We start from the raw sequence: 25,437 nt of genomic DNA on the forward strand, positions 1-25,437 counted from the left end.
AGCAAAAGAATAGAAGTACACAGTGTTAAGCAAACAATACTTAATATTTTATACAAATGAAAACACACTGACTTCTTACCTTTCATGACACTTTCATCTATGCTGTTTCTCATAATTTTCTGTAAATTTAAAAACTTTTCTCCTGTTTTCTGCTTAGGGTCTTATTGTGATAGAAAGTATACATATCATAGAACTACTTTTCAAAAATGTCATGTGACCATCAACAATGACACTTATTAGGCTCTAAATTTCTGGAAAGATGTTGACCAGCAGCAAGCTTTCTAAAAATGCCTTCTAGATCATCTACCTTTGTGATTGTATCATTAAAGAAGTTGCATCAAGTGGAACATGAAAGAATGTTTCACTTGATGTTTCACACAATGTTTCAAAGTTAATTGAACCTAGTATTTACTGTTGCTATAGAAACAAACTACCATAGCTGAATTTAAAAGGTTGGTACAGAATCAACTAGGCAGACATGAATAGCTCAAATTAAGCAACTGCCATCCTCTAGTTATTAAGAATTTGAGACTATAATGGATGAAACTCTCCTCTGATCCAATTATGGACTACTTCTTTCTTAATATCAAATATCTTCCAGTAGAACTCAGTAAAGTTCTGGCTGTGAACAGTTTATGCCTTAACATTTTCAGTGACAATACCATACTTGAATTCTTGAATTCCTGTCTCTTTTATGAGTCATCACTAATCCTCAAATGATCTATTAATTATAATAAATGTCCAGTTGTTATAATACTTCACTGGTAAATTAATAGGTTTTCTCCAAACCTTTACCTTATGCTGTAATCATTTACAGGCATTTTACGAATGAAAGCCTTAATGCTCTGGGAAGAACTAGAGAAGTAACTGCCTAACAGAAAGCCATTGGGAGGAAACGTCTAAAATCTAAAAACATGAACAAATTTAAAGACTCGAAAAAAAAAAGAAGGAAAATGGAGTTAAGAGGAAAAGTTCTAGTGCCCAAAATGAGATTAAATGTCTTCTTTTTATAGGATAAAAGTGAACTGGGAATCTTTACCTTTTTGTTTTAAAAGGTATACAATTTGATAATGGGAAGGCCAACAGATTTTACAAAAAGGATTGTGAAAAGAAAATTATCTGAGTGCAAATCACGTTTCTGTAAGAGACACAGCAAAAGGTGCAGCAAAAATGGGCCCATGATTTTCTCAAATCTAGAATATTACTAGCCTCCACCTAGACCGAAATCATGTGAAGCCAGAGGCCAGCTAGCTATAATCAGAAAGGCACTGTGTAGCCATTTTGTGTACCTGGACCCGGAGCGGCAAATAATCTTCACAGAGATCATCCCACAGCTCCTGCAAGTCTGAAAGCTCCAAGGGATAAGTCACAGGTGTCTTGTAAAGGGGTTTCAAAGACCTGTTAAGGAAACTGGAACTAACTCCATCTGTCATGCTATGGCCAGGCTTGGCTCCAGGTGGGCTGGATTTCACTGGAATTGGAAGCCTGCTCCCTCGGGGGCTCTGGATGGGCTTATAATCAAGACCTTTAATCATGCTAAGAGCTAACTCCAACTTGTGATTACACCCATGCTGCGGAGCCTGATCATCTGAACAACAGTCACACTTTCCAAGTTCCTTCGCACTTCTCTCAGTCTCCTCATCTTTCTGTTGTGGAGGGCTAGCCTGGACGCTTGCATCCAAAGACTCCACGGAGGAACCTGGTGTCTCTTCCTCCATGCTTTCTCCATCTGGGGGTAACTTTGTGCTTGCTAAGTCAGGTGGCCCAACCTCAGACAGCGCTGGTTCTTCAGTGCAAATGCTGGTGGACCACCTGCTAGAAGGGCCACAGGAGATACTTCTGGCCACTTTTCGAGGCACCTTACAAATGGCTTCATAGTCAGAATCAGCAACCCGCAAAGCTGCACAACCACGGCATCTCCTGGGTCGGTTTCCAGGGCCTTCCGAAGCATGGCAGCTGTGTGGCTCTTGAATCTGATCCTCATTCTCTACCCAACACTCAAATCCTGAATAGGCGAAGTCCTCCTGGAGCAGTGCAGAGTATCTCGCATCGGGTAAGACGGACATGTCAACCGTCCCATTCCCCGCCTTGGTCTCCGCGCCAGAGTCATCGTTATTCTTCCGATACATACTGGCAATACAGAACTTGAGGCGATCCTTCTCCAGCAGCAGCTTTTGCAAGCGCTCAATAGAAAGCGCTTCGATCCGGGCAATAACGGTGTCGAATCGATAGATTCGATCAAGCATGAAAGCACACTTGCTGCAAGCGAACTCGGCTTTGCCATCGCGGGGGACATCCTTGCCCAGGACGTGCGAAAGCAGAACCTGGAGGTTGAGCTTGGACGCTGTGTGGAAGATCCAGCGCCGCTGGTTTCCACACAGCTCACGGGCACAGATCCTGCAAATCTCCTTCATCTTCCCTCCTGGCGGGTGCCAAGCTTCCCAAGGCGGCGGCGGCGGCGGCTACTGGGTGACCACTCAATGGCTCTTCGCTGCGCTCTGTCCCCCGCCTCGGTGGTCTCGGGTCAGCATGGCACAAGACAGTGGGGTCCCCACTCTGCAGGGGCGCACCCCTGCCCTGCGCGCCGGCTCCGGGTAGCAGAGGCGTCAGCCCCGCCCCTAGGGCAGGGGGCGGGCGTGGAAACGCCTAGGGGGATGCTGAGTGACAGCAGCGCAGGCCGCGCTCCGACTCTGCCATATCTCCCTCAGCTGTCTCTCCCGCGGCCGCCGCGTCCTCAACGTCCTCCCCAGTTAGCAGACTGGGCTCCAGAGCACCAGCGGCCGCCCGCGCAGACGCAAAGCCTTGCGGACGGAGGATCAGATTTCAAGATGGCGCCAGCCGCTCCGCGTCTGCGGCCTCCACAAGCCTCTTCTGGGAGCTGTAGTCCGGGCGGAGGGCTCCCGGCTCTGCGCATGCGGGGCGTGGCCAGCGCGCCCCTCGCCCCAAATCCTGTCACACACCCGGCTCACGGCGGATGCGGAGCGGGGAGCACAACTGGCGCCCACCACAGCCAGCCGCCTTCATCTGCTAAGACCTCACCTGAAAGTCGCACCGGTCCCCTCAAGGATCCTCCCGCCTCTGCAGGATGTCCCGAGGCCCCTCCTCGCGGGGAGGAGAAAGCCGCATCCCCTCCCCCTGTATCATCGTACAGTGCCACGTCCCCCGGCTGGCGCAGCCAGGCAGTGCCACTAGGTACCGCTGCGCGCCGCCACCGCCTCCGGCAGCCCCGCCTGTCCCGCCCCCGCCCCGCCTGGGTTCTAAGGCCCTGAGGCTGCGAGGCGGGCGGGGAAAGCTTGGTGTCCGGAGAAGCGCGCGGGGCGGGCGGTGCAACCCTCACCTCGAAAAGAGTAAATCAGTGTTTGTCCCGCGATGTGGGTGGGGAGGTTAGCACCCTTGGGCGACTTGCCTTACTTCAAACAAAAAAGAGAACCGAGCAGTCACCTGAGAAAGAGTCCGGCAAATACAGTGTGAATCTGGTTAACCAGGATTTTGAAGATAATAGAAGAGAAATGGGCTTTTTCAAGCATGCAGTCACCGCGAGTAGATGACCTCCACTGAAGTCTCGCTCAGGTAGAGGGTAGTCATTATTTTAGGGCAGGGGAGGGTAGGTAAACACTATCGCAAAACGCGGAACTTCTTTCGGCAAGGGCTCAACTGTCTGGGAGCGCGGCTCGCGTCAGGAAGAGCTGGGAACCTCACTGAGTTCACTGGGCACCCCCACTTACTCAGCACCGTACAGTGGTAGGTCTTCCACCCTTGGGTCTAAAACTTGGATTGCACACAGAGGAGGGAAGCTGGAGCTCTGACTGGGTGGAATGCAGTCACCTCCGACCAGTCCTTTAATAAAGAATTATCTTCCTGGCCTGAGAGGCATTCAGACATGACAAGAGGAACAACCTTAACAATCACTTGCAGTCCCCTAGAGCAGGACATTTCCCAGTTCTAATCATGCTAAATTTTGACCTTGTAAGCTAAGGCCAGCAACATCTAAGTTTTTTTGAACCTCATCCCCAGGACAGAGCCCATACTCCTAAACTTGAAGATATCCAACTGCCATCTATGAGAGTTCATAATAAGCCCCCAAACGTCTTCCTGACGACTAAATGAGATGATTTTGAGGAAATGCTTTAATTGTGTTTAGCTTATTAAATAATAGCTAATATTGTTTTAATATGAATTGGAATATTTTAAGTAATTTTAAAACATTATGGGGCTCTGTCTACATAAGATTGTATTGTTCTCTTAATCACCAGAGCAAAATCTAGTAGCTCCATTGTAAGAGAGGACAGTCAGAGCGTTGGGCTTAGTAGGCGATATGATTTGAATATATGGCCAAACCAAATTTCATGTTGAACTGTAATCCCCAATGTTGGAGGTGGGGCCTGGTGGGAGGTGTTTGGGTCAGGGGGGTGGATTCCTCATGGGTTTGTGCTACCCTTGCAGTAGTGAGTGAGTTTTTCTGATATCTGGTCAAAGTTTGTGGCGCCTCCATGGCCCCATCTTGCTCCTGCTCTGGCAATGTGACCTGTTTGCTCCCCCTTCACCTTCCACCATGATTGTAACCTTCCTGAAGCCTCCCCAGAAGCCAAGCAGATGTCAGCACCATGCTTCCTATAAAGCCTGCAGAACTGTGAGCCAATTAAACCTCTTTTCTTTATGCATTACCTGGTCTCAATAGCAATGCAAGAATGGCCTAGTATCATAGGCTATAGAATTTTGTATATGTAATTTCATCTACTATGTATATTCTGACCCGAAAACCGAGAATATAAAAGCATTTCAAGTAAAACTACAGCTGCATTTTTGTCTGCTTCTAGGTACGTGAACTTCAAAGTTGGAAGAAATGAAGCAACACGCTTTGGAATCTATGGTGATCTATAGAAAGGCAAAGAGTTTCTGGACTTACCCTGACTGATGGAAAGACAGACTGCCTGCCAAGACACTACTCTGCTGTACCCAGTCTTAAATATAATCAAGAGTTCATTTTTTACTGTCAACGCAAGCCACATTTTCCTGTTCGGCAAATGTGAATGAAACAAAGTGCTCTTCAAGAGCAAACCCTGAATTATACTTTGGATTATTCTCTGTTCCTCAAAAGGATTTTGCATCTGATTGATAGTCTCCAAATTTTAATGACATTATATAGATAGCTTGATGTAGTACAATTTGTATTGTACAAGTCAATACAAATGGTGAAAAGGCAATTTGCCATTGAAGAATATGTTTGCTGTAAGTAAAGATCAATATACTGAGAAAGCTATACATATCTAGGCTTTCAAAAACAGATGGGAATAAACCACTCAGCAATCAGGAAATTTGAAGATGGCACTCTGTTCACTTCCAGAGAAAATAGTTCAAAACTATCTCAAAGTGGATATAAGCTATTGTACTAGAATTAGTTCCTACATGAGCATTTGGAATTATAAAATAATGTATTCCCAGCAAAAAGATCACTGGTATAGAGATAATAAAACTTGAAAATAAAAATTTAACTTAGAAAAGTTGTGTTATAATTAAGTCTGCACTTCTTGGTCCTTATTATTATCCTGTGGTCAGGAGTTTGCAGTTGAATTGGTTACCTATGGTGGGGCTATACAAGGACATTTACTTTTATTCTACAGACTGTGTATCATTTGAATTTTGGACAATGAATGTTTATTCAGGTATTAATTTTAGATTTTATTTAATTTAGAAAATACTATATGGTTAAAGCTAAGGACTGCCAATTTAACACACTAATATCAGAGTCTAAGTGGTAAAACTTGAACCTAAAATAAGAATTTTTATACTACATATGATAAATATATAAGTAAATAATTTATATAAACCAAAGTTCAAAGGGGTACACAAGTTATTAGTAATGGTTATGTCTAGAAAGTAGAATTATGGGTATTTTCTTTTTTCCTTATTTTCTATAATTTTTTACATTATATGTTACATAATTTACATAACTTACAGTAAGTACTGCTTTTGTGATAAGAAAAAAAAATTTGTTACTAAGAAAAAAGGTAGATGAAACATATTTTGGTGTATTCATACAATACAATACAAGCCAGCAACGAAAAGAATGAACTCAGATACAGGTGATATGGATGAATCTTGAAAACATCTTAAGTGAAACAAGCCATATGTAAACGAGAATATCCTGTGTGATTCCATTTATTTGCAGTCTAACAACAGGTCTACGGCTGTACTACCCTGAACGCACCTGATCTCGTCTTAAGTCTAATAACAGACTATAGGAAAAACAGATCTATAATGGTAGAAGTCTGGAGGTGGTTGAACAGTCAGAGACAGGGTGAGAAGTGATTGCAAAGGGGCACAAAGAAATTCTCTGAGGTGATGAAGATGTTCTGTATTTTGTTTTGAATAAAGATGACATGAATATGTACAGTTGTTGAAGCTCATTGAACAGGGTACTTAGATCTGTAGATTGTATACATATTAGTACATTTCAATTCAAAAGGTTATAAGGAATAAATAAATTAAAAATATGTATTACCCCAAAAATTTTAATCTAAGGGATTTCTTTGGTAGAAAGTCACCCCGACTTTAAGAACAGTTTTTAAAATTAGGAAAATATTATAAAATATAGCCCAGAAGAAATTCTATAAAAGGCCTAATTGCAAATTAAAAACGTAAGCCTATCCATATGAGTTTTTTTTTTTTTTTTGAGATGAAGTCTCACTCTGTCACCCAGGCTGGAGTACAGTGGCACAGTCTTGGCTCACTGCAATGTCTGCCTCCAGGGTTCCACTGTGCCTGACCCTAGGAAAATATTTTATATGTGTGTGTACACCAAACATTTATGATTGAAGCAAGGCATGTGTTAAGGTGAAACTTAGGGCTTTTGCAATGACTTAGTATAAAATGATTACTTTTAAAACTTACAGCAGGCACATAATAAAGAAAAATTTGAAAATAAGTTTGATATTATGATTAAAGAGATTATTAATTTTACATATCAACAATTCACCCTGAATATTGACTAGTAAATACATTTACAAGCACTTATTTGCTTTATGGCCTAAGTTAAGTCACTTATATCTGGCTTTTAATTTCCTAAACTACAGTGAATTATGTTGAATTTAAACAGTAGTTTTCAAACTTCAGCATGCGTCAGAATCACCTGGAGGGCTTATTAACACAAATTGCTGGGACCTACCCCCTTGAGTTTCTGACACAATAATCAGGTCTGGGATGGGGCCCAGGAACTTGCATTCCTGAGAAGTTTCCAGATAATGTTGCTGCTACTATCTGGGAACCACACTTAGAAAACCACTGAACAAGAACCATCTTAAGCTGTATCAGTCAAAAGATCAGACGTTCTGCAGATAGACAGAAAAGCACATTAATAAAGAACTACTTTAAAAAATCTACATTGAATTTAGAGAACTGTATCGGCATTTGGAACAAGACTTCTAAATATTACTGTGGTATTGGGTCTTTTGCACTATCTCTGTTTTGACCTCTAGATTTTGCAGTCACCATAGTCTCTTTTGTACTCCTTGTACAGCAACAAGGTTGTAGTGTTTCTAAGACCTACTTCTGGGCTGAGAGGGAGTTTCCAGAAGAATTGGAGAGGTGGAAAACCCCCATGTCCCAAACCAGTTGTATTAGGTTTCACTGCCTAGTTATGACGTTGGAAATAGCTATTCTAATTACTAAAAACTATGCAACAAAAGAAAAATGTGATTCTGGCAGAGAAACTAAAATGCAAGAATGTCAAAGTAAAGCCAGTTAGGCTTTGTGGTAACACAGGCAGGTGCGTGATTTCCCTGAGCTCTTTGGAAATCTTTAAGACGTCAGAAACAATCATGCTTTGCATTAATTGACAACATAACATTTTGAAATGTTTGTTTAAAAACCAGGAGATTTCCAGTTCATCTGCAGATTATAGTAGTATGCTTCTCAGCAAAATCCATCTAAAAGAAACCATTAGAGTCTTTCAAGTTATTAAATACCCATAGGTTGTTAAGTGAATTTTAAAAGTATTTGTTAAATCAATCAATGAGCAGGAATGCAAACTTATATCTTTTTTCTCTCTTCAACGAGCTTTCAGTTAAGTTAAAAGGGAGAAAAGGTGCACACGACAGTTAAAATAATTGATTGGTAAATGAAATGGTACTGACTTAAATTTAGTGTAGGTACAGAAAAAGATGAGGTTAGTATGGGCTGGTATAGTTGAAGGGACAAGAGTGGCACTTGAGATGGATGTTAGGATGAAGGAGGCCAAGGAAGGGACTCCAAAAAAATAAAATAGCATCCTTAAAAGCCATGGAACTTGGGTTCAACACAGCGCTAGCCTGAAGGTAAAGGGAGATGTTGGGGGTTTTTGAATGACCAGGTTTATCCATCCATGCATCGAATCCTCTATAGTTGTTCATTGAAAGAACATGTAACAAGAACCATCTATAACCCAGACACTATGCTATGGAGTGCCTTGGCAACTAGAATTTGGTTAATGTTTTGACAAAGGTAAAAGAATTTGGATATAATGTTGGGCTTAAGCAGAGAATGGCATGATTGAAACTTTTTTTAGGAAGATTACCCAGGCAACAGGATGGATTGCACTTTCAAGGAGAACTTTGGGATGGTTACAGGAAGGCCTGCTAAAGAGACACTACAGTTATTCAAGTGTGAATTAATAAAGGTCTGGTTTAGAAATGGAAAGAAAGTGGTAAATATGAGAATCACCTTGAAGAAATGAACAGCAGGACTTGATGGTATATATGCAGACAAAGAAAATAAAGGGTTTAAGATGGAAATAATGGTTTGGAGTCTGGAAGACTGGTAGAAGATGGCATAAATTAACAGAAATGTAGGAGTTGGGGCATCTATTTGCAAAAAAATAATGAAGATATTTATTTGGGACATGCTGAGGTGACTGAGGCAACGAAGTGGAATACTAAGTGGAGCAGTTGCACAGTCAAAGCACAGGTGGGGGAGTTCAAGAATGACAGGGATGGCTGACATTGTCAAAATCTAGAGAGAAATTAGCAGGATAGATAAGGTGAGGCATAACAGTTCCTAATGTGACTGGGTGTAACTGGGTAGACCTGTAAACTAGATGGATTTGAAAACATCAGAGTGTACCTTTACTTCCCGGAATGCTTCCCTATTAAGCCAAATACTAACTTCTTTTCTATCCTTTTTCTGAGCATCTCTAACAAGTGTATCTTGCTTCACATTTTCACTGCATTTTCCATTTCAGGTTCTTGAAACCTGATACCTGAACTGTATCACACAGCCTTAGAAGCTTACCACTAATTATCCTGCATGTTATTTGCAGAACATTCACAGTAAAGATCCATTATTGCCCACTACCTGTAGGTTGAAGTCAAAACCTTTAGTTTGACATTTAATCATCTCTACAAAAAGATCCTAATCTACTTCCCTTCCAGCTTCATCTCATACTTCTTCCCTAGCCAAATGGTGAGAGGGTGTTTGGATGTAAATTTGTCTTGTTACCTGTATATCTCTGCCTCCCTCTTTTCTAATCTGATGGTCAAGATCTTAGCATTCCCTTGACTCCAGAATTTTTGCAGAGCAAAGAGCAGAGGCTGTTTGAAACCAAGCGCATTTCCAGACTTTTATGAAATTCTAAGCCCATTGAGAAGATTGAGCCGGACGTCGCATTGGGGAAGAGAAGAGAGAAAAGTTTTTGAAGTCAATGAAGAGGAGAGAGTGACATTTCACCCAGATGGAAAGAAATTGGAGGTCAAAGAGTAACAAGTACCCACCTCCATTCCATATCTTTGCCCTGGATAAGCAACAGGACCTCAGAGGGGGAAGTAATAGGGTGACTTAGAGAGGCTGGACTTTTCATCGGGATTATGGCTCCATAAAAGGTTCCAATATAACAAGCTTCTAGGGTTGGCAAAACCATGCTTACTGAGGTAGGGGTGCTTTAGCGGTAGATCAATGATCAGAGTAGTCTCCTTGGTGCTTTGGCACCTGGTAAAACCTAGGGATCTTTAAATAATTGAGAAAGTAGGGAGAGGAGGAAATACCAAACCTATGAAATTGAATTTCTCACCATAGTGATTAAGACAGGGACTTTTTTTTTAATTGCATTTTAGGTTTTGGGGTACATGTGAAGAACATGCAGGATTGTTGCATAGGTACACACATGGCAGTGTGATTTGCTGCCTTCCTCCCCATCACCTATATCTGGCATTTCTCCCCATGCTATCTCTCCCCAACTCCCCACCCCCCACTGTCCCTCCCCTATTTCACCCCAACAGACCCCAGTGTGTGATGCTCCCCTCCCTGTGTCCATGTGTTCTCATTGTTCAACAACCATCTATGAATGAGAACATGAGGTGTTTGATTTTCTGTTCTTGTAAGACAGGGACTTTAAATTAATGCCTACCTCAGATTTATTAACTAAGAGTCATATCACTACACACCTTTAGTAGCTGTTCATTGGTGCTCAGTTCTAGACCCATTTTACCTCTCTTTATTCTCTTTTGGTGTCATCTCATCCTTTCCCATCTTTATACCAGTAGCTTCCAATTTATATTTTTATCATAGAATTCTCCTCTGAGGGCAACTCTCAAATAGCTGGTTACCTAATTGATATCTGCATGTGGATGCATCATAGACATCTCAAAATTACCATAGGATTTCTGTTTTTGTGTTAATTTGCTGAGAATGATGGTTTCTAGCTTTGTCCATGTCCCTGCAAAGGACATGAACTCATTCTTTTTTATGGCTGCATAGTATTCCATGGTATATATGTGCCACATTTTCTTTATCTAGTCCAACATTGATGGGCATTTGGGTTGGTTCCTAGTCTTTGCTATTGTGAATAGTGCGGCAATAAACATATGTTTGCATGTGTCTTTATAGCAGAATGATTTATAATCCTTTGGGTATATACCCAGTAATGTGATTGCTGGGTCAAATGGTATTTCTAGTTCTAGATCTTTGAGGAATGGCCACACTGTTTTCCACAATGGTTGAACTCATTTACAGTCCCATCAACAGTGTAAAAGCATTCCTATTTCTCCACATCCTCTCCGGCATCTGTTGTTTCCTGACTTTTTAATGATTGCCATTCTAACTGGCATGAGATGGTGTCTCATTGTGGTTTTGATTCAGATTTCTCTAATGACCAGTGATGATAAGCTTTTTTTCGTATGTTTGTTGACTACACAAATGTCTTCTTTTGAAAAGTGTTTGGTCATATCCTTCACCCACTTTTTGATGAGGTTTTTTTTTTTTTTCTTGTAAATCTGTTTAAATTTCTTGTAGATTCTGGATATTAGCCCTTTGGGTAGATTGCAAAAATGTTCTCCCATTCTGTAGGTTGCCTGTTCACTCTGATAATAGTTTCTTTGCTGTGCAGAAGCTCTTTAGTTTAATTAGATCTCAATTGTCAATTGCCTGTTCACTCTGATAATAGTTTCTTTGCTGTGCAGAAGCTCTTTAATTTAATTAGATCTCAATTGTCAATTTTGGCTTTTGTTGCAATTGCTTTTGGTGTTTTATTCATGAAGTCTTTGCCCATGCCTATGTCCTGAATGGTATTGCCTATGTGTTCTTCTAGGGTTTTTATGGTTTTAAGTCTTTCATTTAAATCTTTAATCCATCTTGAGTTAATTTTTGTATAAAGTGTAAGGAAGGGGTCCAGTTTCAGTTTTCTGCATATGGCTAGCCAATTTTCTCAACACCATTTACTAAATAGGGAATCCTTTCCCCACTGCTTGTTCTTGTCATGTGTGTCAAAGATCAGATGGTTGTAGATGTGTGGTGTTATTTCTGAGGCCTCTGTTCTGTTCCATTGGTCTATATATCTGTTTTGGATACTGCATGATATTCTCACTCATAAGTAGGAGTTGACCAATGAGAACATATGGACAACAGGGAGGAGAACATCACTGGGGCCTATCGGGGGGCTGGGAGGCAAGAGGAGGGAAACCTTAGGAGAAATACATAATGTAGATGACTAGTTGATGGGGCAGCAAACCACCAACCTGCATGTTCTGCAAATGTATTCCAGAACTTAAAGTATAATGAAAAAAAAAAAAAATCACCACAGGAAAGACTGATCTCCTGACTGTTTTCTCCCCCTTGTCTAAAGTGCCTCCCTTTCTTCCTAATACAGTCAGCAAACTCTAGTCTGTGGACCGAATCAGCACCACCTGTTTGCGCAGATGGAGTTTTGCTGGAACACAGCCATGTTCATTGCTATGTGTTGTGTATGGCTGTTTTTATGCAACAATGGCAGAAATTTTACTGCCTGCAAAGCTTAAGTTATTTACTATCTGGCCCTATACAGAAAAAGTCTACCAATCCCTGCTCTTTGCTTTCTTCAATGTCCTTATCACAATTTGAAGTTATATATTTGTTTGATTATTTGGTTATTTATCTGTCTCCTTCATTAGAAGAAAATTCTTTAGCACCTAACAGCACCATTGCCTAGACATGGTGGGCACTCAATAGTCATTGACTAGAATGTATGAATCAGAAGATGAACTATTGTATGTTAAAATTTTATTTTGCTTTTCTGTCTTAGCACAACACTTTCATCCTTTCTTACCCTCTAATGACTTCATATCTTAAGTAATAGAGTACCAAAATAATGAGTCCCCTCAAATTCTCTGCCCTCTACTTTATCCTCCTTTCAGATTAATCTTTCTAGAACAGAGCTCAGATATCACCCTCCCTCAAAGAAACCCGGAGACCCAGTGACTTACTCATTAATCATAAACTTCTTTGCCGGCCTCTTAACATTCTCTGAACCTGGCTCCACTCTATTTTTTTGTCCCCTTATATATATTTTATTACTGCTACTGCTTTTCTATCCTGAGCTTTCCCACCTCCATATTTTATACATGTGGAATATTATTTTCTATCACTACCGCCTCCACCTGTCAAAATCCTATCCACCCTTCAAGTATTGCCTTCAAGCTGCCTTTCTGAGTACCACCAAAAGACATCTTTCTCTTATTCCATCTTCCAAAATACGTTTTGCACCTATAGTAATTAGTGTGCCATTTCTCCATACTGCCTCACCCCCATTAACTGGTAAGCTATTAAAGAAAAGGAACCACAAGGGCCGGGCGTGGTGGCTCATGGCTGTAGTCCCAGCACTTTGGGAGGCCGAGGCAGGTGGATCACGAAGTCAAGAGATCGAGACCATCCTGGTTAACATGGTGAAACCCCGTCTCTACTAAAAATACAAAAAATTAGCTGGGCATGGTGGCACGTGCCTGTAATCCCAGCTACTCAGGAGGCTGAGGCAGGAGAATTGCCTGAACCCAGGAGGCGGAGGTTGCGGTGAGCCAAGATCGCACCATTGCACTTCAGCCTGGGTAACAAGAGCGAAACTCCATCTCAAAAAAAAAAATAATAAAAATGAAAAGGAACCACAACGTTCTCATCTTGGTATCTGCTATGGTTTGAACATTTGTGTTCATCTCCAAATTCATATGTTGGAATCCTAACCCCAACATAATGGTATTAGGAGGTAGGGGCTTTGGGAGAGATTAGTATCCTTATAAAAAGAGACCTCAGAGAGCTAGCTAGCCCCTTCCGCCATGTGAAGACACAGCAGGAAATCCATAAACCAGAAAGTGGGCCCTTGCCAGACATTAAAAATGCCAGTGTCTTGATCTTGGACTTTCCAACCTCCAGAACTGTGAGAAATGAATTTCTGTGGCTTATAAGCCACACAGTCTATGGTTTGTTATAGCAGCCTGAGGGGATTAAGACTGCTTCTGATGTATTTGGAACAGTATCTTTCTAGGTCTCAATAAATAATCACTGAGTGAATGAATAAAGTAACGCTTTTCCTTTTCATATCTACTTAGTAAAATCCTGCTCTCAGAGACCAAAATCTTTGCTTCTGACCCCAGTCCATGATGATTTTTCCTTTCTGTACTGCCTTGTATTTTTTTTCCATCAGTGACTTTCTCCTATTGTAATCTCTAGAAGACAGAGACAAAATCTTACACATCTTCATGTTCTTCTTCCTTCACCTAACAGTACCTTGTGCATTATAAGTGCTCAATAAAGATTTTTGATTAAGTTGTAAAGCAGCTACCTATTTTTCCACTTCCTTTTCTGCTCAAAAGGATTAGAGCAACGATTGTTTTAGCTGATAAGGCCTGCTTCAGAAACATATTATTAATGAAGGTTGTCTGGGAGATAGTAATGTTGAACGGGAATTTGTAAATGAGTCTCCGGCTTCAACATTCATCAGCAAAAGAAGAGGATACTGAAAAGCTACTCTACAAACAAATCTCCTTATATGAAGTTGTCTGGAGCTGTGTAAGCTACTAATCCCTGCAAGATTTTCAGTCTCTGCCTTGAACATTTAGAGCACATTCTTGCCTTAACCTCCAAGTCAGATTTCTCCATGGTAACGCAGGAATGTTTGCTATTCTAGGAAATATGCCTCACTGCATGCAGTGCTATTTACATTAAGTTCCAAACAAGGCATAAATGCAACAGCTTGACTGTGCTAATTTGTGTGAGTGGGAAGCCTCACTTACTTAATGTGGGCCTCTCCCTAATCGTGTTATCCTGTTTCATTTTATAAGCCAACCACAGTGAGATTACATGTTAATAAATTTTGCTTATCTTATACTGAAGGAGAAATGCAGACAGAGAAAAAAGGCAAAAACAAAACAAGAATTCCTCCAGACCTCCCTTTGCAAGGGCATCATTTTTTCTGCCTTCACACCCTCCAGGTCTGGTTTCATTTAGAAGCTTCATTGTGATGAAACTTCCACCATTTTGTAGAAGGAAATAATATCAATAATTAAAACAACTGGTATCTTTTCCCTGCAACTTTGTAGACACCTTTACTGAAGAACAGAAAAATGCTTTGTAAACTTTATTAGATTTTCTGACTCCCTAGTGAAAAACATGTGGACAAGATGTCACAGACTCTCATCTAAACATTCCTCAACACTCTGATCACAACATACTATTGATCTGGATGGGTATCAGGAAGGATTGGAAGGAAATACAGAATGATGTCAATCAGTGGCATGTCTAGTTGGTGGTACTTTTTTGTTTTGTAAAAATTGTAGAAGTTCATAAATACTGTGCAAGTTCACTCCCACTAAAATGAATGTTGTAGAATGTTTTCATAGAATGGGAAAGGAAAACAGCTAGAAAGCCTGTAAGATCAATTAAATAAAATAATCTTTATCAAAAGTATCTGTCTTATTTGAAGGACTGAAGACTCTGAAGTGAAATTCCTGTACTCAGATATTATCGTGAGTATATTATACTCATTATACTCCAGACTTTCATACTGGGATCACGTGAGAAATACTTATCTATGGGAGGTGGGATAAATGAATGTTCTTTGCTTGGACAATTCAGACCTAGAAGCGCAAGATCTATGAGCTCTTCTTTCTTCTAAGGCCCAACTGTTTATGGTATTGTCAATTGTGAAGGTAGGTGGAATTAAAGGAAGTGAATAGATCTTTAGAACTCAAGCTCCTCCATCCTCCAGCTGAATTGCTAAGGGATTCCAGGGATGGCTTTGCTGGAGATGAGGGGATTCTTTAGCCTCTGAAAAACAGGCCCAGAGCTTAGAAATTGAACTTTTGCCTTCCACATTGTAAGGGTCTTTGTTCTGTGGTGACAGTTAGCATGGCAGATAAAGGTTTGCGTAGAATACGGAGGAACTTTGTTACAGCGGAAGTATACTGTTAGCAGACAAGGATAACACCCACAACATAGGCTCCAGGTATCAAAAAGAGCAAGGTTCACCATACATTACCTATGCAGAGGGGAAAGACAAAGTGCTTTGTAATTGGTTTTATAATATTCTTTCCCCCAACCAATTCAAAGGATGGACTTGACAAAGCAGTTAATAGCTGTGTCAGATTATGATTTGCTCTCTCAAGAGGTGACATCAATTATCTACTCTTCAAGCAATCCTCAGTCTCCACAATAACTAGGATTGCCTTTCCAAATGGAAATCATATGCTTTCATTTCCCTTGCTTTTTCTTTTTTTTTTCTGGTGCCTAGAACATGAAGTCCTTAGCTCAACATTTATGAGACTTTCCAGCTGTATATTTTATCATTCTCCAATACTTACTTTTGGTAAAATTGATTATTCCCAATTCCTTAACTGTGTTCCACATCATTGTATACATTGCTCCCCCTGTCTAAGAATGACCTTTTCCTATTTTCTTCCCGGTTTATTCAGTCTTTAAGGCCCAGCAGAGGGGTGACCTCCAGGTGAGTTCCTCCTTAGAGATAATCCCTTTCAGCCATGGAGTCCTTTAGCACCATGTGTGTATTTCTGTCTCCTCATTTATCACACTGTATTTTAGTTATTTTCATACTAGTCTTTCAATGTACCCTAAACCTTCGAAAGGCTAGGATCCCCTATACCAGTGGTTCTCACTGAGCAACTGTTTCATCTCCTAGAGAACACTTTGAAAATATGTGTGTTTCTTGTTTTTGTTGTTGTCACAATGATGAGTGAGACAAGGGATGTTACAGGACAAAGTATTGTGCCAAATTCCAAATGACTTAAAATTTGAATGTTCCACTGAGTGATAAAACTGTTTACAGTCATCTGAACCTAGAATGTAATTCTGCTACATATATAGGAAATGATGTTAATTTACGTTCAATTTTTCCATGAATTAAACTACTTTGTAAATTGAGGAAAGATACTACCAGTCCTTGGGGCCCAATTTTTTTTTCTGTAAGACATAGACCTAAAGGGAGAAACAAGGAAATATGCTATGGGAGGCTTTCTATTCTCCACACCTGAGAGGACCAACTATCAGAGGCCTCCTGTGGCAGAGCTTTCCAACTTAGGTATTCCAGCACAGTGTACCTCAGAGTGCTCCACCATTGTGCAAAGATGCTGATGGCCTCAGCTCTCAGGGTGGTGCACGGGTCCTGAGGTGGCCATGGACAGTCGCCTCAAACCATGAGCAGCCATGGTCACTTATTTCAGAATACCATAGATGTATATTCATTTCCTATGAAAATGAATTTTCTGTGAAAAAGGTTGGAAAACACTGTCTTATAGAATGAATGACACAATGTATCAGGTTTCTAAATGTACAAAGTATTGGGTGATAACAATAACAATAACCTAATTTTTATTAGGCAATGTCAAAATAGCATATCAATTTAGTACAGTTTATGTGATTTGATGCATTTCTTCTGCCCGGTGGGCATGCAATATTATCCCCTGGATGCTGTACTTATTCTTGTTCTAAGCATCCTTTTAGAATAGAATATAAAGAATTTAGTCTCTTTGAAATTATAATGTTTTGGTTCTTTAACACTGTTTTGAAAACTGATACCAAACCAATTCCTTAATTAGCATTGCAAATATTGAACTACATATATTAATTTCAGTGCTTACCAAAGATGATGAAAATAAGTATATGTACAAAATATTTTAGTACTTATGTGCTTGTTTTCCAGCATAGAAAGCATTGTCGAAGTAACCAGTGAGCTAAAGCCGGCCTGTACTCATGTGCTTGTAAATACAAAATCAGTAAAAAAAGTGATTTCATTTCAGAAGGTGAGCATTTTGAAAGAAATTATACTCCTGTAAATTCTGAACTAAAATAAAATGAAACAAAATTTTGAAATAAGATAAAAATAGAATGTTAGCATTATAGGAAACTATAGAGATTATCTGAGCTTATCTTCCATTTTATGTATATGGAAGCTGAGAAGTGACATATCCATAGTCATAGAGCTAATAAATAATCAGGATAGAAATTCAATTCCTATTCTTGGTCGAGCTTTTCCTAATTAAAATGTATTATGAAATATTTTCAAGATTCCCTTAAGAAAATTTCCATATATTTCAACATGTATCTGGCAAAAAGCCTATGAGCTTCAATTTGTATTCATACTTGTAAAATTATATGCACACACATCATTTCTTGAGTTTGTTAACCAGAGCTTTCCAAGCAAAATGGAGCTGCAGTCTAAAGTTTGTAATTGTGGCCAAGATAGTGATTATTTTTCTGCCTTCATAGTGGCCTAAGCACCTAAATTGGCCACCTCCAAGTGAGAAGCTTCATCCATTTACCTCTATACCTTACAAATATTATCATTTGCTATATGAGCCATGAAATGGAAAAGGTTAGGAAGCAATGTTTTAAACTAATTCTTATCATTGCTCTTTTATCTTGACCCCAACCTTTCCATACGTGAAACAATAAAGTAAACCACCCACATTTTGTCTTATCAGTATTCTAAGACCAGTGCAAGAAGATAAGGATACCAGGTAATTGCTTATATTGTTTGGGTGCAGGTATATTCTAAAGTTCTTTTAGAAAATATCCTTTTAGTAAACTAAAAGTTGAATGGAGGAGAGGAGTTCCCTTTGAGGTAACTTCCCAGAAAATCAATGCGATTATTTTTACCACAGTGAGTTCTCTCTTTCAAAATTAAAAACACATTATGGCCAGGCGTGGTGGCTCATGCCTATAATCCCAGCACTTAGGGAGACCGAGGTGTGTGGATCACCTGAGGTCAGGAGTTTGAGACCAGCCTGGCCAACATAGTGAAACCCCATCTCTACTAAAAATAAAAAATTAGCCAGGTGTGGTGGCACATGCCTGTAATCCAGCTACTCGGGAGGCTGAAACAGGAGAATCACTTGAACCTGGGAGGCAGAGGTTGCAGTGAGCCGAGATCATGCCACTGCACTCCAGCCTGGGTTAGAGTGAGACTCTGTCTAAAAAAAAAAAAATTATATGTTCTATATAATTATAAATTACTTAATGTGGCTGGCAAATTCTTGGGTAGTCCCTTAATTCTCACCCACTAGCCATCACATCTTTGTGTAGTCTTCACTTCTTGAGGATGGACAGAACCTGTAACTTCTAACCACTATGGCAAAGGTGATGGAACGTCACTGCATAGTTATGCTATGTTATACGGCAAAAGTAAAAAGGTCATATAGATGTAATTAAGGTTTCTAATCAGTTGATTTTAAGTTAACCAAAATGGATATTATGCTGGTGGGCCTGACCTAATAAGCCCCTTAAAAGAGGGTCTAGAAGTGAGAAAAGTAACAGACTCTTTCTGCTGCTGGCTATGAAGAAGGAAACAGCCGTAACTTCTACAGCCACACAGCAATAAATCCTTCCAACAGCCTGAGGGAGCTTAGAAGCTGATCCTACTCTAGGTATGCCTCCAGATGAGAAAAAAGGCCAGTCTACACCTGGATTTCACACTTACGAGACTCCAAACAGAGATCCCAGCTAAGCCATATCTGGACTCTTGACTTATAAGAAACTATGAGATAACAAATATACAGTGTTTTAAACTGTGAAGTTTGTAGTAATCTGTTACACAGCAACAGATAACAAATACAATTAGATATTAAAAAGTAGGGCATATGAAAGCATGAAGCAAGTGCGTCTGGATATACTGACCAAACCTTACCTGCACTTCCATGCTAGCTGGCTCCTCCAACAGATGTAGCAGTTGTTGTTTCTCCTGAGATAGCTGTTCTACAAGCTTCTCCTGGGCAGCCAGGCTCTGATTCAGTTCTTCAATTCTCCTGAAGCAAAGAAAAAGTAAAGACAATAATTATGATCAAGATACTATTATTACCTTATTTCTCAACCCATTACAAAAATAGCATGGTCTAGTATAGCAGATTTTTACCCTTTTGGATCATTGAACATTTTGATACATTTCTTTAAAAAACCATGTATTTTCTGCCCCAAATAAATACATAGACAACTTTTTTTTTTTTTTTTTTTTTGAGAAGGAGTTTCGCTCTTGTTACCCGGCTGGAGTGCAATGGCGTGATCTTGGCTCACTGCAACCTCTGCCTCCTGGGTTCAAGCAACTCTCCTGCCTCAGCCTCCTGAGTAGCTGGGACTACAGGTGTGCACCACCATGCCCAGCTAATTTTTGTATTTTTAGTAGAGATGAGATTTCACCATGTTGACCAGGATGGTCTCGATCTCTTAACCTCGTGATCCGCCCACCTCGGCCTCCCAAAGTGCTGGGATTATAGGCGTGAACCACCATGCTCGGCCACAGGGACAACTTTTTTGCTTGCATTTTCACCAGGTTCATGGACCTCCTGAAGCTTATCCATGGATCTATAGACCACAGGTATTTAACTCTAGTAATAAGGGCCTAGAATTTTTTGGTGGTGGTGGGGTGGCTGTTCCATTCAAGAAACGGTTTTTGGATAACCATTTTGTGTACTCAATGCACTCTATCAAGTACTGGGAACATGGAGTTAGAAAAGTACAGTCTCTGTTTTGCAAAAATTTAAATTCCTCTAGCACTTGTGCTAGTGATTTGAAGAGTAAGGAGACACACAGCTACAGTCACATACCACATAATGTTTCTGTCAACATTATGTCATCATACTGCATGAATGATGGTGGTCCGATAAGATTATACTGGAGCTGAAAAATTCCTATCGCCCCGTAAAGCCCTAGCTGCAGTAACACCATAGTGCAATGCGTTTCTCACTTGTTTGTGGCATTACAGGTGCAAGCAAACCTACTGCACTGACAATTGTATAAAAATGTAACTATACATAATAAATGTGTAGTATGTAGTACTTGATAATAAATGTTACTGGCTTATGTATTTACTATACTATACTTTTACTGTTGTTTTAGAGTGTACTCTTTCTACTTATTAAAAAAAGTTAACTGTAAAGTAGCCTCAAGCGGTTCCTTCAGGAGCTATTTCAGAAGAAGGCATTGTTATCATAAGAGATGACAGCTCCTTGTGTGTTATTGTCCCTGAAGACCTTCCAGGGGACAAGATTTAAAGGTGGAAGGCAGTGATATTGATGATCCTGACCCTGCGTAGGCCTAGGCTAATGTATATGTTTGTGTTTTAGTTTTTAATAAAAAAGTTTAAAAAGAAAAAATAATAAAAATTTAAAAAAGGAATAAACCTTTTCTAGAATAAGAATATAAGGAAAATATTTTTGTATGACTATAAAATGTGTTTTAGGCCTTCACATTCATTCACGCCACGACTCACTCACTAAGTCACCCAGAGCACCTTCCAGTCCAGCAAGTTCCAATTCTGGTCAGTCCCCTAAACAGGTGTACTGTTTGTTATCTTTTATACAGTATTTTTACTGTATCTTTTCTATGTTTAGATTCACAAATGGTCACCATTGTGTTACAGTTACCTACCATATTCAGTACAGTAATATGCTGTACAGGTTTGCAGCCTAGAGGCCATAAGCTATACCATATAGCCTAGGTGTGCAGTAGGCTATCCCATCAAGGTTTGTGTAAGCATACTCTGTGATGGGCATACAATTAAGAATGGATTGCCTAAAGATGCATTTCTCAGAACATATCCCTGTAGTTAAGTGATGTGTGATTGTATATAAGCAAATAATAGTAATAGAATGTAATACTTGCTACCAGAATAGAGGTACCATATAGTATGCTGAGTACTACCATAGAGCTATAGGAAGAAAGATAAATAAATGATTCATTTGACTTGAAGGAGTGTAGCAATGCTCGGGGAAAGAGATTTTAAAGATTGTCTGATGGCTGGGCGTGGTGGTTCAAGCCTGTAATTCCAGCACTTTGGGAGGCCGAGGCGGGCAGATCATGAGGTCAGGAGATCGAGATCATCCTGGCCAACATGGTGAAACCCCGTCTCTACTAAAAATACAAAAATTAGCTGGGCGTGGTGGCGTGCGCCTGTAGTCCCAGCTACTCAGGAGGCTGAAGCAGGAGAATTGCTTGAACCCAGGAGGCGGAGGTTGCGGTGAGCCGAGATTGCTCCACTGCACTCCAGCCTGGCCCCTGGCAACAGAGTAAAACTCTGTCTCAAAAAAAAAAAAAAAAAAAAAAGATTGTGTGGTTTCAGAGTAAACAGACAACCTACCAAATGGGAGAAAATATTTGAAAACTATGCATTGGACAAAGGTCTAATATTCAGTGTCTATAAGAAATGTAAACAAATTTACAAGAGAAAAACAACCCCATTAAAAAGTGGGCAAAGAACACAAACAGACACTTAAAAAGACAGACATGCAGCCAGCAGGCATATGATAAAAAGCTCAATAACACTGATCACTAGAGAAATGCCAACAAAACTGCAGTGAGATACCATCTCACACCAGCCAGAATGGCTATGGTTAAAAAGTCAAAAAATAACAGACGCTAGTGAGGCTGCAGAGAAAAGAAAACACTTAGACACTGTTGAGGGGAGTGTAAATTAGTTCAACTATCATAGAAGGCAGTATGGCAATTCCTCAAAGAATAGAAAGCAGAACTACCATTCAACTCAGCAATCCCATTTCTGGGTATATATCGAGAGGAATATAAATCACTCTACCATGAAGATATATACATGCAAATGTTCACTGCACACTATTTACAATAGCAAAGACATGGGTGGTTTTCCAGGCTCAGAAGGAAGAGATTGAACAAAGGAATGAAGGCATGAAGACCCAGTGTACAATTTGGGAAGAGTCACTGGAACAAAGGCCAGGGAGAAGAGGCAATGGCTGGAGAAGAGACTGAAAATTCAGACTCTTAAGTTATAAATACTGTGCTGAAGTATACAAACCATGGGTTCATATAAGGTTATTGATCATCTATGTGCTAGGCATATTCTCTGTTTGTATATATTAGAGTAAGGTTCTGTCCAGGTCCTTGAAAATGTGCTGGGTACTAGGTGAAATGTTTCCAGTTGTGATTACTATTTCTGTACAAGTGTATCAGAAAATGATAGCGCCTTGGGAGAAAATAGCTTGGCAGAAAGGTGAGGGGCACCAGAAAGTCAAGTAAGAATTTCATAAACAAACCAATTATAAATTCATTTAGAGTGTGAGTATCAACTAACATTTGGGAATAAGATACAATTTTTTTTTTTTTTTTTTGAGATGGAGTCTCACTCTGTAGCCAGGCTGGACTGCAGTGGCACATTCTTGGCTCATTGCAACCTCTGCCTCCCAGGTTCAAATGATTCTCCTGCCTCAGCCTCCTGAGTAGCTGGGACTACAGGTGCATGCCACCATGTCCAGCTAATTTTTGTATTTTTAGTAGAGAAGGGGTTTCACCATGTTGGCCAGGATGGTCTTGATCTCTTCACCTCATGATCCTTCCACCTTGGCCTCCCGAAGTGCTGAGATTACAGGTGTGAGCCACCACGCCGAGCACAAATAACTTTAAAAACTTAAAAGCATTGGGCCGGGCATGGTGGCTCATGCCTGTAATCTCAGCATTTTGGGAAGTGTAGGCGGGCAGATCATCTGAGGTCTGGAGTTCAAGACCATCCTGACCAACATAGTGAAAACCCATCTCTACTAAAAATACAAAATTAGCTGGGTGTGGTGGTGCATGCCTGTAATCCCAGCTACTGGGGAGGCTGAGGCAGGAGAATTGCTTGAACCCAGGAGGCAGAGGTTGCAATGAGCTGAGATCGTGCCACTGCATTGCACCCTGGACAACAGGGTGAGCCTCCATCTCAAAAATAAAATCAAAAACAAACAAAAAACCTTAAAAACATGATACAAATGTAAACTGCAATGATGATGAGAAGGAGAAATGTGGACTCCACATGAAATTCTCTCATGGTATCTGCACTACAACATCTCTACTTTTCTTAAACCTCAAACCTCACTCATCTCTTTGACCCTCAGTCTCCACAAAGGATCTGTTCTACTCTCCAAAATTGTGCAAGGCCATCTGCCTCAATTTATTTTCAGATGTGCATGTGCTTTTCTTGGGGTTTTGTTTTTCTAGTTTAGTTTTTTTTTTATTGGAGTTCAAATATGAGACAGTCTTGGGGAATCTAGTAGGGAAAATCTGAAAGTAAATACAACACCATACTGGTAATTGTACGATATGTATATAGATACGTAAAACAAAGAAACAATACAGAAACTTCATTCTGCTACCACAAAGCCTTCAAAGAAATGACAACTGATGCCTTAGTGAGGTTCACTAGAAGGGAAAACGTTGGCAGACGTTTCCCACAGTAGGAAAAGCATGAGCAAAATTCTGGAGACTGGCCATAGCTTCTTATGCTTCTGGAGGCAGTACGGATTCAGGGTTTGGATGTCAGCAATCCCTGAAACCGTGTGACACAACTCTCCAAATGCCAGTGTTTTCATTGATAAAGTATAATAATTCATATCTCATGGGGTTGTTAAATAAGAACACAAAGTACTCAGCTGGATAGTAGGAGCTGCTCAAGAAAGCTTAGCCATCATTGTTATTACTAGCTTGGCCTGAATGAAGTGTGCAGGAGTGCTGGGGACTGAGGAGTGTGGGAGAAAGCAGAGGTCACATCATAAAAGGCTCTGATGGCCACATGAGGAGTATGGATCTTATCTCCTGAAGGTATTGGTAAGCTTCTTAAATGGTTCTGTGATGGTGCAATTAAATTAATGTCTTGGAAAGATCACATTGGTCACAGTGTGTACATGTGGTTTTTTCCTATTCAGTTAAAAGCTCCTTAAAGCTTTTTATGCCACTACAGTCTTATGCACCTAAGAGACTAAATTATTTGCCAATTTGTTGTTGTTGAATTATCTGTTTCAGAACTGCTCTTAATTATTAGGTTGAGACAATGAGAGGAACAGGAATTGAAGCAGAGAGGGCTTCTAGAAGGTTTCTGCAGTAACCCAGACAGTAGATAGTGCTGACTTCAACAATTGCCCAGTTACCTTCAGGACAAAGCCCAAGTTCCTTTAATGGTGTACAAAGCTAGCACAGTCAGACCCCTATTCCCAAAACAACTTACCTCTTACTTGTCCTCCACTTGCTCCAGTTATGTATAATTATTTAAAGTTCTTGAAATATTCCTTTCCCTGTGTCTTCCCTCCATAGTTTCTCCTTCTGCATAGAATCTTTCCTTTCCCTATCCACTTTCTACCTATTTATCCTAACTCCTATTCATCCTTCAAAGCTCAGCTCAGATTTCATTTCCTCTGGGAAACCTTCAATGGCATTATCTCAGTCTGTTTGGGCTGCTATAACAAAACACCATAAACTGGGTGGCTTATACTGGATACAATGAGTTCTCAATTTCTCTTCCAAGAATCAGTCTGTCAGTATGTTCAGTTCTTTGTCCTCCATTTTAAAGTTTAACTTCCTTGCAGTTTCAGTAAACAGCCTTCTCCACCAGTTCTAATCAGTAGTTCACATCTGTTCCCCCAGTCCCCTCTTCTGTCTTGACTCATCCTAGTGATCTGCCCTGGTCACCTGCTCCAGTCATCTGCTCTGGTCACCTGCTTTGACCTAGGTCACCACTGGGTACCTTCTCTGACCTGCCCTTAACTGTCCTTCCCACCAAACTACCCCCCCTGCTCCTCCAGCTCTTACCCCTGCTCTCTTTAAAATAGCCAGTGGGGATTGGTCTAACCTGTGCAGTCTAACCCTAGCCAATAGGGGAATGATACAGCAGTAGGTATGACCTCTGACAGGAAAAAGACCTCTTTTCCTCCCTTGTCTAGGGGT

General features: G+C 40.4%; 1 protein-coding gene across 18 annotated transcripts in view; it reads right to left on the reverse strand.

The window, feature by feature from the left end:
• Window positions 1-25,437, reverse strand: part of PDE4DIPP2 (PDE4DIP) — a 295,357-nt gene that overhangs the window by 78,708 nt on the left and 191,212 nt on the right. For 7 of the 18 annotated variants that reach the window (XR_010341226.1, XR_010341227.1, XM_064372625.1 and 4 more), the window contains exon 1: window positions 1,290-2,480. Coding sequence is in view for 16 of the 18 variants with exons in the window: in XM_064372625.1 (XP_064228695.1) it covers window positions 1,290-2,414 (1,125 nt within the window). In the remaining 2 variants the exon portion in view is untranslated. Of the gene's footprint in view, window positions 1-1,289; window positions 2,819-19,408; window positions 19,527-25,437 lie in introns of those variants that run through there. The other 11 variants (XM_064372639.1, XM_064372637.1, XM_064372638.1 and 8 more) reach the window with 3 other exon arrangements.

The sequence above is a fragment of the Aotus nancymaae genome, unplaced genomic scaffold, assembly GCF_030222135.1.
Source record: "Aotus nancymaae isolate 86718 unplaced genomic scaffold, 86718_ANA_hifiasm-v0.15.2.pri h1tg000007l, whole genome shotgun sequence".
In the NCBI taxonomy this organism is placed as follows: domain Eukaryota; kingdom Metazoa; phylum Chordata; class Mammalia; order Primates; family Aotidae; genus Aotus; species Aotus nancymaae.